Raw genomic sequence first — 14,816 nt, forward strand, 5'->3', positions numbered from 1 at the left:
CCCCCCACGTTTTACTACTGAATCAGAGCAAACGACAATCCACAGAAAACCCAATTGCCATTTTCTCCGATTCAGTGGTAGAATGTGGGTGTTCCTGGGGAAAGTGCCAGGACAAACAAACAGCAACCAAACCTGCTAGGACATGGAGCTTTAAAGTCCAGACCTGTACCTAGAAATACAACACAAAAGGAAGTCTAGGTGAGTGCTAAGTAAGCTTTCAGTTTGTGGGGTCACCTAGTAAAGGAAAAGAAAAGAAAACCTCCCCAGAAGTTTAAAAATTAATTTTTTGTTTTGCAGAATCTGAGTACCTGGCAAAATCAAGTCAGAACACAACTCATAGGTAGGCATACCTAATCCATGTGTCTAAAGAACACTTAGGTTTGGTACATTTTGTAATGTAAATGGTAAGAACAGGAGCCTCTGTCTTCTTTTGTACTTCTCTGTCTCTCCAGGAAAGCATGGGTCCCTCTTTGTTAATTCTTGGCATAACTCCACGGATCATAGAATCATAGAACCGCAGAGTTGGAAGGGACCCAAGGGTCATCAAGTCCAACCCCCTGCAATGCAGGAATCACAGCTAAAGCATCCATGGCAGATGGTCATCCAACCCGGTGCTTAAAAACTTCCAAGGAAGGAGACTCCAAAACCTCGAAAGTTTTTTTTCGTATGTTTAGTCAGAATCTCCTTTCTTGGAACTTGAAGCCGTTGGTTCGGGTCCTACCCCCGTGTGTTCTGAGTTCACATGATTCAGGGGGACTAATGCATAAGCAGGTCCCTCACTGGCTTTGGGAGCAGGTGTACAGTGCCCGTTTTTCATATGAGAGGTAGGAACAGTGGAGGAGGTTTCCGTTCGGTAAATCTGAGCGTGCATTTCGCAAAGGCCAAATTTGCTCAGCAAAATGAAAAAATCCTTGCGGAAATTCTTGGTGAAGATGGCGTACAGGAACGGGTTGGCGCACGAGTTGATGGGGTAGAACAAAACCAGGAGGATCTTCGAGTTGGACACGGTGATGAGAGGGACCTTGAGCGATGCCGATATGGCGAAAAAGGAGATGGGCGCCATGCAGAGGAAGTCCGTGAAGATCAGGACCGCCATGCGCTTGGCAATTTTGGTGTCGCTGTTGGACGAGATGATGTTGGGGTTCCTCACGGTGATGTAGATGCTGATGTAGCAAGTGCAGATGATGAAAAAGGCCAGGATGTTCAGTACCAGCAGAAACATGATATATGCCTGGGCAAGATGAGTTTCTATATCCATGGGTAGGCAGATGCTAACTTTCATAAAGCTGCTGACTTGGAGAATGGGGAGGATGGCCACAGTGAAGGCAAAAGCCCACCCGACAAGCATGACGGCCACAGCGTGTCGGAAGCGGACTTTGCGTTCCAGCTCCATGGCATAGGTTATGGTGTGCCAGCGCTCCAACGTAATGAAGGTCAGGGTGTAGACGGAAAGTTCACTGGCAAAGACGGTGAAGAAGCCGGCTGCGTTGCAACCGGCACCCGTTTGCCAGTCGATGGCATAGTTGTAATACTGGCTTTTGGTCTGTATGTCTTTGACAGCGATCAGCAACAGATATATGCCGGTGCACAGGTCTGCAAATGCAAGGTTGCACATGAGGAACCGAGGGACAGTGAGCTTGGACTGGCTGTTGACTATGATCAGGAACACAACCAGGTTCCCCGTGATGGCGAGGATGCTGATGAACCATATGAGAACCCGGAGGACATTGTAGCCCATGATGTCTTCGCAGGGGTTGAAGGCGTCTGGCTCAGGGAAGCAAATGACTTGAACCTCTTCCTTGCACAGGGTTTGGTAGTAATCGTGGTCGTCCAGGTCAAAATCTTTCGTGTCGGGATCTAGCAGGAGAGATGACTTATTGCATATGGGGTGGAAAAAAGAACTGGAAGGGAAGAAAAAGAATACGGTCACAAGCCTCAAAAACGCAGCAAGAAAGAAAGAGTTGTGCATGTTCAGGTACACACACACACACAAATGCAAACCATTGCATTTTTCCTTGTTAACTGTGGCACAGCCCTTTGCACTTCTCTTTTTAATGACAAATTACACAGGGCTTTATATCTAAACTTCTGGTTCCAGTTCAAGGTGCAGATACTTACCTTTAGAATCCTAAATGGCTTGGGGTTCAAATATGTGAATGGGCACCTACTCCCATCTCAACTCACTTCTTTAAGATCACCTGCCCTACCCATGTTCATTGTCCATTGGCAGCACAGAGATAACCTACAAGGCAGAGGGCTTTCTCACCAATGGTACCCCTACATATGGGAAGCTCCCCCCACAAGCACTCTGTCCGTTCCCACTCATTATACGCATTCTCATGTGCAATTTTGCACAATGCATACATTTTTGCAAAGCAATTTCCCCCAATATAATGTAAGTTATTTTATATATCTTTTGTGCTTTTAAAAAAATTAACATATGCACTTATATGGACAGTTTAACAGCCCCGCCCCCAATATATGCATTTATTCATGCATTGCCTAATATAACAACAACAACAACAATAACAATTTATTATTTATACCCAACCCCCAATCTGGCTGGCTTTCCCCAGCCACTCTGGGAGGCTTCCAACCAAATATTAAAAACAACACAGCATCAAACATTAAAAACTCTAAAAAGCAAAATACAAACTATACAATAGCCTAACAAAATAGTAAAAGTAAAAACAAAGCCGAAAAACAATTATACTAAAATAAAACCAATCCCCACCCCAACTCAACATTTGTCCCACCCCAAAGAAAAATAAAATAAAAATATGTAAATAAAAACCACCGTTCATGGTGCAACAAAGTAAAAATGCTTTTAAAACATTTAAAAACATGTAAAACCATTTTCGACATTTGCTGCAGGAGTAGCAGCAGCACCAGTGTCCTGAGGCCTCGCTGGAGCCTCTTAAAGCTGTGGTGGTGAGTGTGGGCCCCGCCCCATAGGCCCGAAGGAATTGGCTTGCAGGGGGGAGCAGCCTTCCTCAACACTCACAATGCCTAGCGGCAGAACTGCTCTGCAAAATTCACAGAAATCTCAATTTCAGCTACGTTTTGGTTCGCATATTATTTCAGGAAGTATGAATTAAGTAGGCTCACCCTTCAAATGCGAAATGAACCGAATTCTCTCTCTCTCTCTCCCACCTCCCCAATCCCTAAACAGCCCCAGCTTCGTCTCTCGTCTTCCTCGTTTGTGTGTGTGTGGGAGGGAGCCTATCTTGAACACAAAAGCTGACTTGAAGTCTCTGCCGCTGAACTCAATCCCATGAAAGAATCATCACCTTTCTTTGATTTCTTTGATCAAAGCTTAGGAGGAAACAACAGCAACTCTCTGGCTGACTGACTGCAGAGGAGGTTTGGAAACAGACATTGCATTTCCAAGTCAAGTGGAGTGGTGTTGGGGGGTGGGGGGAGAGAGAGAGAGGAAACAGCCACCCAGCCCACACTCCCCTCTGTGTGGGAGAGAGGTTGCTGTCGAGAAGAAAGTATTTCTCTTCCTGAAGTTGAGGAAGAAAGCATTGTTTGACGTGGAAATCTTTTACGTTGGCCAAGGCAGAGTCCTGAGAGGGCAGCACCTTTATGAGGTTTCCTGCAATCCTATTCCGATTCCGCCAGCCCTTCTCTCTCTATCTCCTGTTCACTCTTGTTCTATCTCCCTCGCATACCTCCACAAAAAAAAATCCTAGGAGAATTGTCTCGGTCTTGAAATAAACGCAGAGCAAATACTCAGGATATTTCTAGCAATATGATGTGCATTATTTATCGCCTTTGGCCAACTTTGGAGACTGGGGCATGGATCTGTGTTATATGTTCGACCTCCACAGTCAGAGGCAAGAAATGCTTCTGAATACCAGTTGCTGGAAAGCCACAGGAGGGCAGAGTGCTGTTGCATTCAGATCCTGCTTGTGGGTTACCCACAGGCGCCCGGTAGGCTGCCATGAGAAGAGGGTAGAATCAAAGAATTGTAGAGTGGGAAGGGGCCCCAGGGAGAGCCAGTGTGGTGTAGTGGTTAAGAGCAGCAGACTCGTAATCCGGGGAACCGGGTTCGTGTCTCCACTCCTCCACATGCAGCTGCTGGGTGACCTTGGGCTAGTCACACTTCTCTGAAGTCTCTCAGCCCCACTCACCTCACAGAGTGTTTGTTGTGGGGGAGGAAGGGAAAGGAGAATGTTAGCCGCTTTGAGACTCCTTCGGGTAGTGAAAAGCGGGATATCAAATCCAAACTCTTCTTCTTCTTCTAATTCAACCCCCTGCAATGCAGGAATCTCAACTAAAGCATCCATGACAGATGGCCAGCCAACCTCTGCTTAAAAACCTCTAACGAAGGAGCAGATCAACACCTTCCAAGGGAGTCCGTTTCACTGTCTTACTGTAAGAAAGTTCATGCTGATATTAAGTTGGAATCTCCTTTCTTGTAGCTTGAAGCCACTGGTTCAGGTCTTAGCCTCTGGAGCTTGCGACAGCCCTTTAGATATTCGAGGATTATTATCTTATCTACTCTCAATGTCCTGTTATCAAGGCTGAGCTTACTCAGCTCTCTCTGGCTTGGTTTCCAGACCCTTGGTCACCTTGGTTGCCCTCCTCTACACGTGCTCCAGCTTGTCAATGCCCTTCTTAAATTGTGGTGCCCAGAACTCTACCCTTATGTTCTTAAATAGTCATCTGGGGCGGCATCTCAGTAGCAGGGAGCAAAAAGCTCCTAGCCGCTCTTAGCCGTGCTTGATCAAGCTACAGGGCCAATTCATATTTCCTTCTCTTCTATCTGCCTCCCATGTTGCGGCAGAGGGCTTTAAGCTTTCCTGCCAGGCCTCTACCATTGCACATGTGTGTTTGTGCAAGAGCCCTTCTGAGCTGCCCTAACCATCTACCTGAATCTAAGGGAACGAGGAAGGCGGAGGTGCATTTATTTGACCTGCACCAGAACCAGGGGCGACCCCCAAACCAGCTTGCTGTAGTTTTTAGAACCTCTGCAGGCAGCGAACATGGCTGTTGTCAAACCAGCATCTGTTCAGGGCTGCCCCAAGGCACTTGGTGACTTATTGTAACAACTTCACTGTGATTTCCGGCACGTATTTTTCTTGTCGGAAAGCACTGTACTCACACATCTGTCTGTCTACCTATCTGTCTGTTTATGCTACACACTAATCAAGTGAAAGAACCACTGGCCATTTGCTCGTGGATTGCTTATCAACTGCAAAGACAGTCCCAAAGCTGCAACCTTACACACTTACCTGGGAGCAAGTCGCGTTGGACTCAGTTGGGCTTACTTCTGAATAGTCATGCACAGCATTGCGCTGTCAAGTACTTCTTAAGCGAGGAGTACATACTCAGGATCACTTAAAGCAGATTGGTTGTGCCTTAAGCGTCAGGACATCCTGAGCATATGCACTCTTGGTCTGCAAATTTCGAACGCGAGTGGTGGACCAGGAGGGTCCTCATAAATAATAATAATTATAATGGATTTTGCAAGGCTGAAGCCAGCCCACCTATGCCGTGAAACACTGAACCGAGAAGCAGTTAAATGCACGACCGGCAACACAAACCGAGAGAGTTTGTGGGTTAATTAAATCAATCAACGTGCAAATCTCAAAGAATACTTGAGAAAGATGGAGATAAATGAGGAGGACCCTTGATGCTCGAAGGCCCTGCGATACCCCACTGGTGGCAAATCATTTGTAGGGAAGGTTGATTTAAGAGGCTGAGGAGGCCCTATGATTAGCACTGGCAAAGCTCCACGGGGGTCTTGATAATGAATCTTTTCGAAAATCAGGGACGCAAACGCACACTGTGGGTGTATCAATTTCATCGTGCCCACTCCTATCCTGCCCTGCAGCTGCCCAAATGCCTATGGTCCTCTTCCCATCTGCCAAAGTGACAGACAGCCTCCGGAAGCAGCCTTTAACGTGGTCAGTTATTTTGTGAAGGCAAGCCTTGCAGACTTCAGGATTGATTCTACTTTGCCGGTGCCTGTCATTTACGTACATATTCTACACGGGAGGACCAAACAGGCATTCAGATAGATTGAATAACATCAGTCCCCCCAGAGGCAAACAATGTGTACCTGACTGCACCACCCAAAGCCTGCTTGTTTCTGGCAAGCTGCAAAAAAAAAAGAAGGAAAGATTTCTCTCCCTTCTGTTGGCTGGATTCCCAAATGGTCCAACAACTTCTTTTAATAGCAAACTTTATTTATTTGCATAGCCCACAGGCCGTTGCATCAAAACAAACAAACAAACAAACAAACAAACAAAACATATTACAGATACTGATAAAAACCATATATAACCAATAAAATGAGCTGAATCGGGATTCGGCACAATTAAAACAAGAATAAATGAGATCTTAATTATGAGGGGGCACTGTTATTCCCCTGCTTGTTTCTGGCAAGCTGCAAAAAAAGAAGAAGGAAAGATTTCTCTCCCTTCTGTTGGCTGGATTCCCAAATGGTCCAACAACTTCTTTGGGCTCTCGCCTGAGCAGGCAAGGGTCTGTCTGGTAGCGAGCAGGGATAGATGAATATGTCAGTTTTGGTTTATCTCAGATTCTCATTTTCCCAGTCTTAGGCTCAGTACTCTACATTTCCACACCAGTTTGTACAGGTTTTGTTTTTTAGCCACAGACAAATGTTTGTTTCTAGCCACAGACAAATTAGCTCTCTTTTCTGCCTCTCCTCCAAACTCCCCCCTCCACCCATTCAATTCACCCTCTATTTAAAACCTTTTCTTATGAGGCAATAATTGATTATTTTTAATTATAGACATATTTATGTACATGTTTTTAGCTGATTTTGCACCCCCTCCTCGTCTGCGCCCACCTCACCACCCCCTGTCTACATGGCCCTGTATACATTATTTTCACCAATCTATGCAGATTTATGCAAGCTTTACATAGCAAATGCTTTTTTGTACTTTCCTGGAGAGCTGCACTGCAGAAACAAGAATGGTTTTTGAAGGGTGTCTGATTCATGATAGCCATCTTCAAATATCTCAACGGCTATCCCACGGAAGAGGGAACAAGCTTGTTTTCTCCTGCTCTGCAGGGTAGGGCTTGAACCAATGGCTTCAAGTCACAGGAAAGGAGATTCCGACTCAACATCAGGAAGAACTTTCTGACAGTAAGAGCTATTCAACAATGAAAGAGACTCCCATGAGAGGTGATGGACTCGCCTTCCTTGGAGGTTTTCAAGCAGAGGTTGGATGGCCATCTTCTCATGGCTGCTTTAGCTGAGTTTCCTGCCTTGCAATTCCCTTCCAACTCTATGATTCTACGATTCTGCGATTTTTATAGTAGTGTGTGAAAGCTCTTGGGCCCTCTCTAACCTCCTCCGCCTTATAAGAAAAAGGCCTTCGCAAGAAGGAAGAGGAGTTGCCTTACAGCGGTGGCTAACTACCAACCCTCCATGCTGTTGGATTCCCACTCTCATTGGTGAATCCTTTAAAATAGGAGTGGGAAACCGCGGTCCAACATACCTTGCTAGGCTACAGCTCCCATCATCCTTGACCACTGGCTATGCTGGCCAGGGCTGATAGGAGCTGGAGTCCAACAAATATATGGAGGGGTTACAGGCTTCCCAATTTCTGGTCTAATGGGTAGTCTTCCTTACATCTGGAAAGGTGACCATACTTGACCATTGGTATCTCCTGCTCAGAGCATGAGAGCTTTGTGAGCCTGCGTGTTTTTGAAACTGCTTGAGAAACTTTAAAGGTGCTACACCAGTCTCTCTGGCATAGCAGGACAGAGAAATTGCACGTGACAAACACCATCTAACTCAAGACAGACTCAGACACTTACAAATAAATTCAGACTCTTAAATGCAAAGAAATGGGCCCACTCACTTTTGTTTTGTCCAGTTTGCAAATGCACAGCAGTGGCTTGGGTAGGTGAGGTTTGCCTCAATCAAGGAGCGGAAATTGTCCAAAGGAGGTAGTTTCTTTAAGTTGTAGGCAGATCTTGCTATCAACTTGTTAATGTTCTCCAGTCCAACGATGGGCAGCTGGCTGATCTTGGTCTCTGAAATATCCCTTTAAGAAGAAATGCGGTTGCTTCATAATTCCAAACAAACCAATTCACTACTTACATGGAACGCTGGAGACATTTCATTAGCAACGTAAAATAAACTAGCAAGAAGCACTAAAAAATAAGAACTGATAATATGATCTTGTGCAAGCTTCCTTGAGGGTAAGCCCTACCGAAGACATGGGTCTTACTTGTAAGTAGGGACGTCAGAAGGCATTATTTTTTATCGTGCCCTGTCACATGTAGCAGTGTTTCCATTCTGCTGCAGTTCATCTTCTGCCAAAACCCATGTTACTTGTCTTGCTGTCCTCTGTGGTGACAATACCTAACTTAGGTCATCAATTACCTAAACTGCATCACCATTGTGTCATGCTACCCCATTCATATCAATGCAAAGGGAGCGCAATGCAAACGGGAGAAGAAAATGTAATCAATAACATATTGCTTGTGGACTGAAAGCAAAAACAACAGGGAATACTGGTCATATTCACTGAATTGATTTCCGTTTCATATTCACTGAATTGATTTCCCCTATTTGTAGGTAAACACTCCTGAGATCAATACATAGTTTCTCAACTATACGCTCTGATCCTGGTGTTAAAATACTAGAAACCTGCAGCTAAAGACTTGTACAGATATAATAATAATAATAATAATAATAATAATAATAATAATAATAATAATATTTATTTATACCCCGCCACTCTGGGCGGCTTCCAACAGAATGTTAAAATACAATAATCTATTAAACATTAAAAGCTTCCCTAAACAGGGCTGCTTTCAGATGTCTCCTAAAAGTCTGGTAGTTGGTTTTCTCTTTGACATCTGGTGGGAGGGTGTTCCACAGGGCGGGTGCCACTACCGAGAAGGCCCTCTGCCTGGTTCCCTGTAACTTGGCTTCTCGTAGCGAGGGAACCGCCAGAAGGCCCTCGGCGCTGGACCTCAGTGTCCTGGCAGAACGATGGGGGTGGAGACAGGGTGGGGGTGGATACTTTAAGACATTGAGAAAAGCTCTCAGCTATGGTCTTCAGCAGATAGCTATTTGCACCACTAGCCATCTGGATCATCAGAAGATGAGGCTGGCTAGTCCTTAGGATAGGAGTGGTTTCTGAACACACATCTCCAGCCAGGTAGGCAAGAGGCTTTTCAAGGACACCTTCCCAACTAGGCAAAAGCGTTCAAGGAGGGTTCAAAGAAGGGCATGAAAGGGGTGTGGCCTAATGAGAGTGGGTGGTGGCCTGGGGAACACCCTGCCTTAAGGGAAAAGGTGCTCTTAAGCTGCATATTTAGCCTGAAGGGAGTCAGCTGACTCTGCAAGCCAATCAGGACACACCAGACTCCATAAAGGCCTTATATCCAAGCCAGTTTCGCAAGCGGTGCAGTGAGTCCATACAGACTCTGCCTGTTGTGGTTCCTGACAGTTGCGGAGCTTCATGCTCTGGCACCAGGGGCGGGAAGCAGGCGGGGGCGGGGCTGGCGCAGGTTCTGGGGGTGTGGCGCGCCGCCCACATGGGCGTGGCGCACATTCTGGGGGCGTGGTGCGTCGTCTGCAGGGGCATGGCACGCATTCTGGGGGCAGGGCATGCAGCGCGGGTGGGGGGGGGCAGTCGAGATGGAACCCTACCGGGATCACGCTGCCCGGGGCACCCCGCTCCCTATGCCTCGCCCTTCCTATGCCAGTGGTTCCTGATTTCCAACTGTCTCTGATCATGTCTGATTCTTGACTTCTGCGATTGAGCCCCAGCTGCAACCTGTCTTGGAACTGGGCCAATGCCTGGCAGTCGCTTCAACTGACACAAAGACGGATAGGGCTCCTTAATCTTTGAACAGTTTTGTGGGAAGAGGGAATTCCGGCAGGTTCACCCATGCCCATTACAGATTAACTCTGCCGATAACATGTTAAAGGTACACGTGCCCCATTCTCTGTTGCCTGCCCTAACTTCAACCTGTACCCCACTGAGCATCACTTTGTTCTCCCCGGTCCTCAGGGCATTGATCTCTGAAGCTCCTTTCCCTATTGGTTCCTTCTCTGCCGTCAGCACCCAACCTGTTTTGTCTTTAGATCCTGAGTGAATTTTCTGCCTCACCCAAGGGGGCCTTTCACTTCCTTCTTAGAAATCACACTGTTTGCCAAAGTTCTAGCAAGCTGGCACATTTGATGCATTTGTCCTGGGCAGTTAGAATGGTTATGAACGTCCCATGTTAGCCTGTAGATAGGCAGCCTACAGGTAATAGAGGGCTTTTAGCTTTCTTTTTTTGAGGGGGCGGGGGAAAGTAAACTCATATAAAGGGATATGGATGTCAAGGTTGCTAGTACCAAGCCCAGTTTTCCAGGAGGGAAGCCATGCTGAACAGATATGATTGCTTTCTGCAAGAAAATAGCAACGAGAGCTGACAAGGAGGAGACAACAGGCAATCTATTTGGCTTCCATGCCCGCAAAATACAGTTCTTGCAGCATTAGCACGACCAGATATTGACACTAGAGGGGTGTGTGTGTGTGTGTGTGTGTGTGTGTGTGTGTGTTCAGATGAAGCTTCACAGCTGCAAGGCCACAATACAGGGAAGCAAACCAGTGTATGAGGAAAAGTGTCATGCAGAGAATTCAAGTGGATTGCAATTTGGTCAAGGACTGTCTTCACTGTACATGAGTGGTCTGAAGGAAGAAGAAGAAGAAGAGTTTGGATTTGATATCCCGCTTTTCACTACCCGAAGGAGTCTCAAAGCGGCTCACATTCTCCTTTCCCTTCCTCCCCCGCAACAAACACTCTGTGAGGTGAGTGGGGCTGAGAGACTTCAAAGAAGTGTGACTAGCCCAAGGTCACCCAGCAGCTGCATGTGGAGGAGTGGAGACACGAACCCAGTTCCCCAGATTACGGGTCTACCGCTCTTATCCACTACACCAAGGCACCCCAAAAATGAATGAGTGTTGGATGATGGCACAAAATGGGTGGAGCAAGGAGGGATGATTCCCTGATGGAGGCTGAAACTGAAGGGCCTGGAGAGGGTAAAAACTTCTGCTCATTGCAGAAAATTGACCATTAGGTCAGCATGAAAGCGGATGAGGTGGTGAGAATTTGAATATGACCACCGTTCAAAGGGACGAGAGGAGACATACTGGTAAAGCTGATAAAGTGGCTGCTTTGTAAGCCCAAGACATAATGAATGGAATTAGGTCAAAAATGTTGCCTTTAACCGGTCCAACCGGATACTGGCGATGAATCTTTCATCTTGGGCATCTTATTGTTGTGGATTTGCCTGCTCTTTGGAAAGCCCCAGGGATAGAACTTGTTCTTTTTCATGGGCAGACTGCACAACTAAATTTGGGCCAGGTAAGGGAACCAATCTCAGGTACAAGTATAAAATGGGCCGGTTCTACCATTTGGCAGGCAGAAGTGGCCCACCTCGATCCGCATGCAGATTTGAAGGTGCCAATAAAGCAGGGGCTGGGGAGAAGGCAGCCCTTGAGATACAGTTGGACTCTCCATCAGTCCCAGCCAGCAGGGATGATGGGAGTTGTAGTCCAACAACATCTTGAGGGCCACAGGTTCTCCATCTTGGTGTCAACTGGTCTTCTTGCTTGCCTGGCCAATCTCTCTGAAGCACCTTATGTTGGTTAGAGTTGGATAGGAGAAGACAGGGTGGATCCCTGGCTAATATCCCACAATGTCCCGAGCTCTAGTTCCATTTTTAGCTTGAGCGGGCACCAACTTGCAACTCAATGTGCGGCTTCACCTTCTACACAAATGCTGCCTCTGGATTCTTCTTTTTGAATATAAACTACTCGGCATTGTTAATTGTCACCTGAATACTGATTCGGGAACAACAAGCCTTAAATCAGCCTGTCGGGCAATTTAATAAAAAAAACAAACCATTTGTTGAGCTGGTAGAAAAGAAGAAGAAGAAGAAGAAGAAGAAGAGGGGGGTTGGAAAAAGAAAAAGAAAGCAAGAATTGATTTAGTCAATTCTGTTTTCGCCAAGCAAAGATGTTATTATGGGTCAATCATTCCTGTAAGTGAAAGTAGGTTTGGGTGTATTCTCCGGTGACAGATGAGTAGAAAAACTCTCTTTCATGATCATTGCACAGGATAAAAAAAAAGGAAAAAGAAGGCAATTTACCATCCACAGAACGATGTAATAGAACAGAATAATTCTCATAAAAATAACTCAGTGTTTGAATGTGAAGTATCGGATGAATCTGAACTGCAGTGAAATCAATTTGATAACCCATCAGAATGTGATGGTGTTTGGCTCCTGCTTACAAAGGCGTCACGTTAACTTCTCGCTACAGGGAAACGGTGGTTATCCCCCCCCCCCGCCCTGCCGTAACCCCATCTCAAAGAAATGTTTATTGCTTGGCTGCTACAAAGAGGCTTCAGTTACAGCCTTATCCAAATATTAAAATCACGGATAAGGAAGAGCTGGAATCCTATGCAGGGGAAACAAAACGAAACAGGGGGGTTGGAATAAACATTATCAGGAGCAGAGGACAAATACAGATGGTGAGATTTACATAAGGCTGGCGGTGCTGTGGGAGTCAGAGGCCTTTCTGCCACCCAGAAATGGAGGGCTCTGCCCGAGAGAGGCAAGCACTGCTGAACATGATCGTACGATAAAAAAATCCATTAGCCTGGACACATGGACAGAATAATCACAGGGAGCAGGTCTTGCTGGTCCATGCCCCTTAAGACAGCAGGCTGGGGTGCGGCGTTTTTGAATTCTGAATATCTACGGATGTGCCTCCTTGTCTGTTGTGACCACTCATCTGAGATGATGACACAACGGCAGCAGAAAATTAGTGAAAATTATTACTTACAAAACGGCTGGTCCATCGGCTCCCTGGAAAACTTCATTAGGTAATTTTTCCAGCTTGTCATTACCACGCAGATTTCTATGTTAGAAAGAAGAAATAAATAAAAGTCATGGTTGCTGTTTGATTCCCCCCCCCCAATCAACTAGCTAGGGTTGCTTAAATGGCTAATGTTTAATTGACTAGTCAGTTATTTTGAAAGAAAGGCTATGAACCCATCCGGACCCTGCGACCATCATAGGGGGCCCTTTAACTTTAAGCACGAGTCCCTGAGTTTGCTTTTTTCACCTCTCACCCTCCTTTCCCCCCTTTTGTCTTGTGTAATTTAGACTGTAAGTCTGCTCTGGGCAGGGGCAGAGGAAGGGGTGTGTGGTGGGGGGCAGTCTGACTCGGGTGTCACCACTGAGGGGGGTGACAAAATGCCGGGCGGTACTCACTGCGGGGCCTGCAACGTGCCCGAGCTACGAGTCTCTCCTGGGAGTGACCCTGTTGCTTGGGCACCCACAGGCTCCGCTCTGACCCAAATGGTCTGCCCGCCACCCCCCCTCAGCTGTAGGGCGGCTGAGTGGGAGGAGGCAGGCAGACTCCTTGGAGGCCCTGCAGAGTGTCCTGCCCTGGCTTGCCCTGCCCCACGGGCGGCTGGCCCTGTCCTTATGTGTGGGGCACGCATGCTGCCCCAGGTGCCCGATCGGCTTGCTCCGCCGCTGGCTCCGCAGTGGGCAGAACAATCCGAAATGGAGTCAAGGAGGCGTGAAGTGTCAGGCCCACAGCTGGACCTCAAGCCCTGCCAGTTTGTGGCAGCCAAGGTAGAAGGTGGGGAGGGTATTTCCCCCCCTCTGTTTCATTAAGCCAGTTCCAGGGTGGCATAGGTAAGGGGCCCAAGAATCACCCCCCTCAGAGGATCCAAAGGACTTTGGCTCCAGCTTTGGATGGGAGTTCTGATAAATAACCCTGTTGTCAACAGAGCTTGGAAGACCATGGTGTGACTCTGCATAAAGCAACGTCCACTGTTCCCCTCTCTGTTATGATTTCACTCAATGGTTGTAGGATTTACATCTCTAACAACGCAGTGATTCTTAGCTTTGTGTAAGCTACCTGGCTTAAGACTCAATATCCTATGCAAAGAAAGAACGTAAACACACACAAACACAGAGATTAAGCTGTATATCATGGGTAGGCAAACTAAGGCCCGTGGGCCGGATCAGCCCCAATTGCCTTCTGGATCCGGCCCGTGGATGGTCTGGGACTCGCTGCGTGGATTGCCAGTGCACACACGTTCTTTCCCTCTCCATCCCTTTCCCTCACACGGCGGTGCCGGCACCTCCTCTCTCCCTCCTCCTGGCTTCTCCCCGCCCTGCCTAGAGGAGGAAGGGGGCTGGGCTTTGTTGGTGCCAGCAGCAGCAGCGCTCAAGCTGCCGCCATTTTAAGCAGCCCCTCTCCGGAGCCCTTTCGCACGCCATTCATCATCCTGCCGTCACCGCCACCAGCCCCCGCCACTTGCAAGACACAGGTAAGCAGCCACCGGGGCTCGTGGTGCTCTTGCATCACCCCCCCCCACAAATATAGTCAGCCCCCCCACAAGGTCTGAGGGACAGTGGACCTGCTGAGAAAGTTTGCTGACCCCTGCTGTATATGAAGCCTGTCACCTAAAGAAATTCACTGAAATAAATTGAGCACGATCCAATTACAGTTAAGTATTTTAAAGCATTGATTCCTATCAATGGGAGATGCATGTCAATGGGTGGCATTCAACCAAGGTTTACTCAGAGTAGAAATTATGGGGCCTAGCATAGCCATGATCATAAACTGCATACCCATCAACTGCCTCATAAAAACCAGGACATCCCCTCTCCCCCCCCCCCCGGTCAGAGCACGGCAGCCATTTTGGGCGCCTTGCTTTCATGTGATTTTGGGCTGAGATCTCACATGGGTCACATGACTCACATGGGATTTCCGACCCAGAAGATGGTGTCCTGGATTTGG

The 14,816-nt window shown here is 47.2% G+C and overlaps 1 protein-coding gene across 1 annotated transcript in view; it reads right to left on the reverse strand.

Annotated features, from left to right (window-relative positions):
* Nucleotides 1-670: 670 nt before the first annotated feature.
* The window catches only part of FSHR (follicle stimulating hormone receptor), a 79,972-nt gene continuing 65,826 nt past the window's right edge, over nt 671-14,816 (reverse strand). Inside the window, exons 8-10 of the mRNA XM_033145475.1 lie at nt 12,840-12,914; nt 7,845-8,030; nt 671-1,901 (exon numbers count right to left, since the gene is read on the reverse strand). Of these exons, the coding sequence (XP_033001366.1) occupies nt 671-1,901; nt 7,845-8,030; nt 12,840-12,914 (1,492 nt within the window). The remainder of the gene's footprint in view (nt 1,902-7,844; nt 8,031-12,839; nt 12,915-14,816) is intronic.

The sequence above is a fragment of the Lacerta agilis genome, chromosome 3 (assembly GCF_009819535.1).
Source record: "Lacerta agilis isolate rLacAgi1 chromosome 3, rLacAgi1.pri, whole genome shotgun sequence".
Taxonomy (NCBI): Eukaryota; Metazoa; Chordata; class Lepidosauria; order Squamata; family Lacertidae; genus Lacerta; species Lacerta agilis.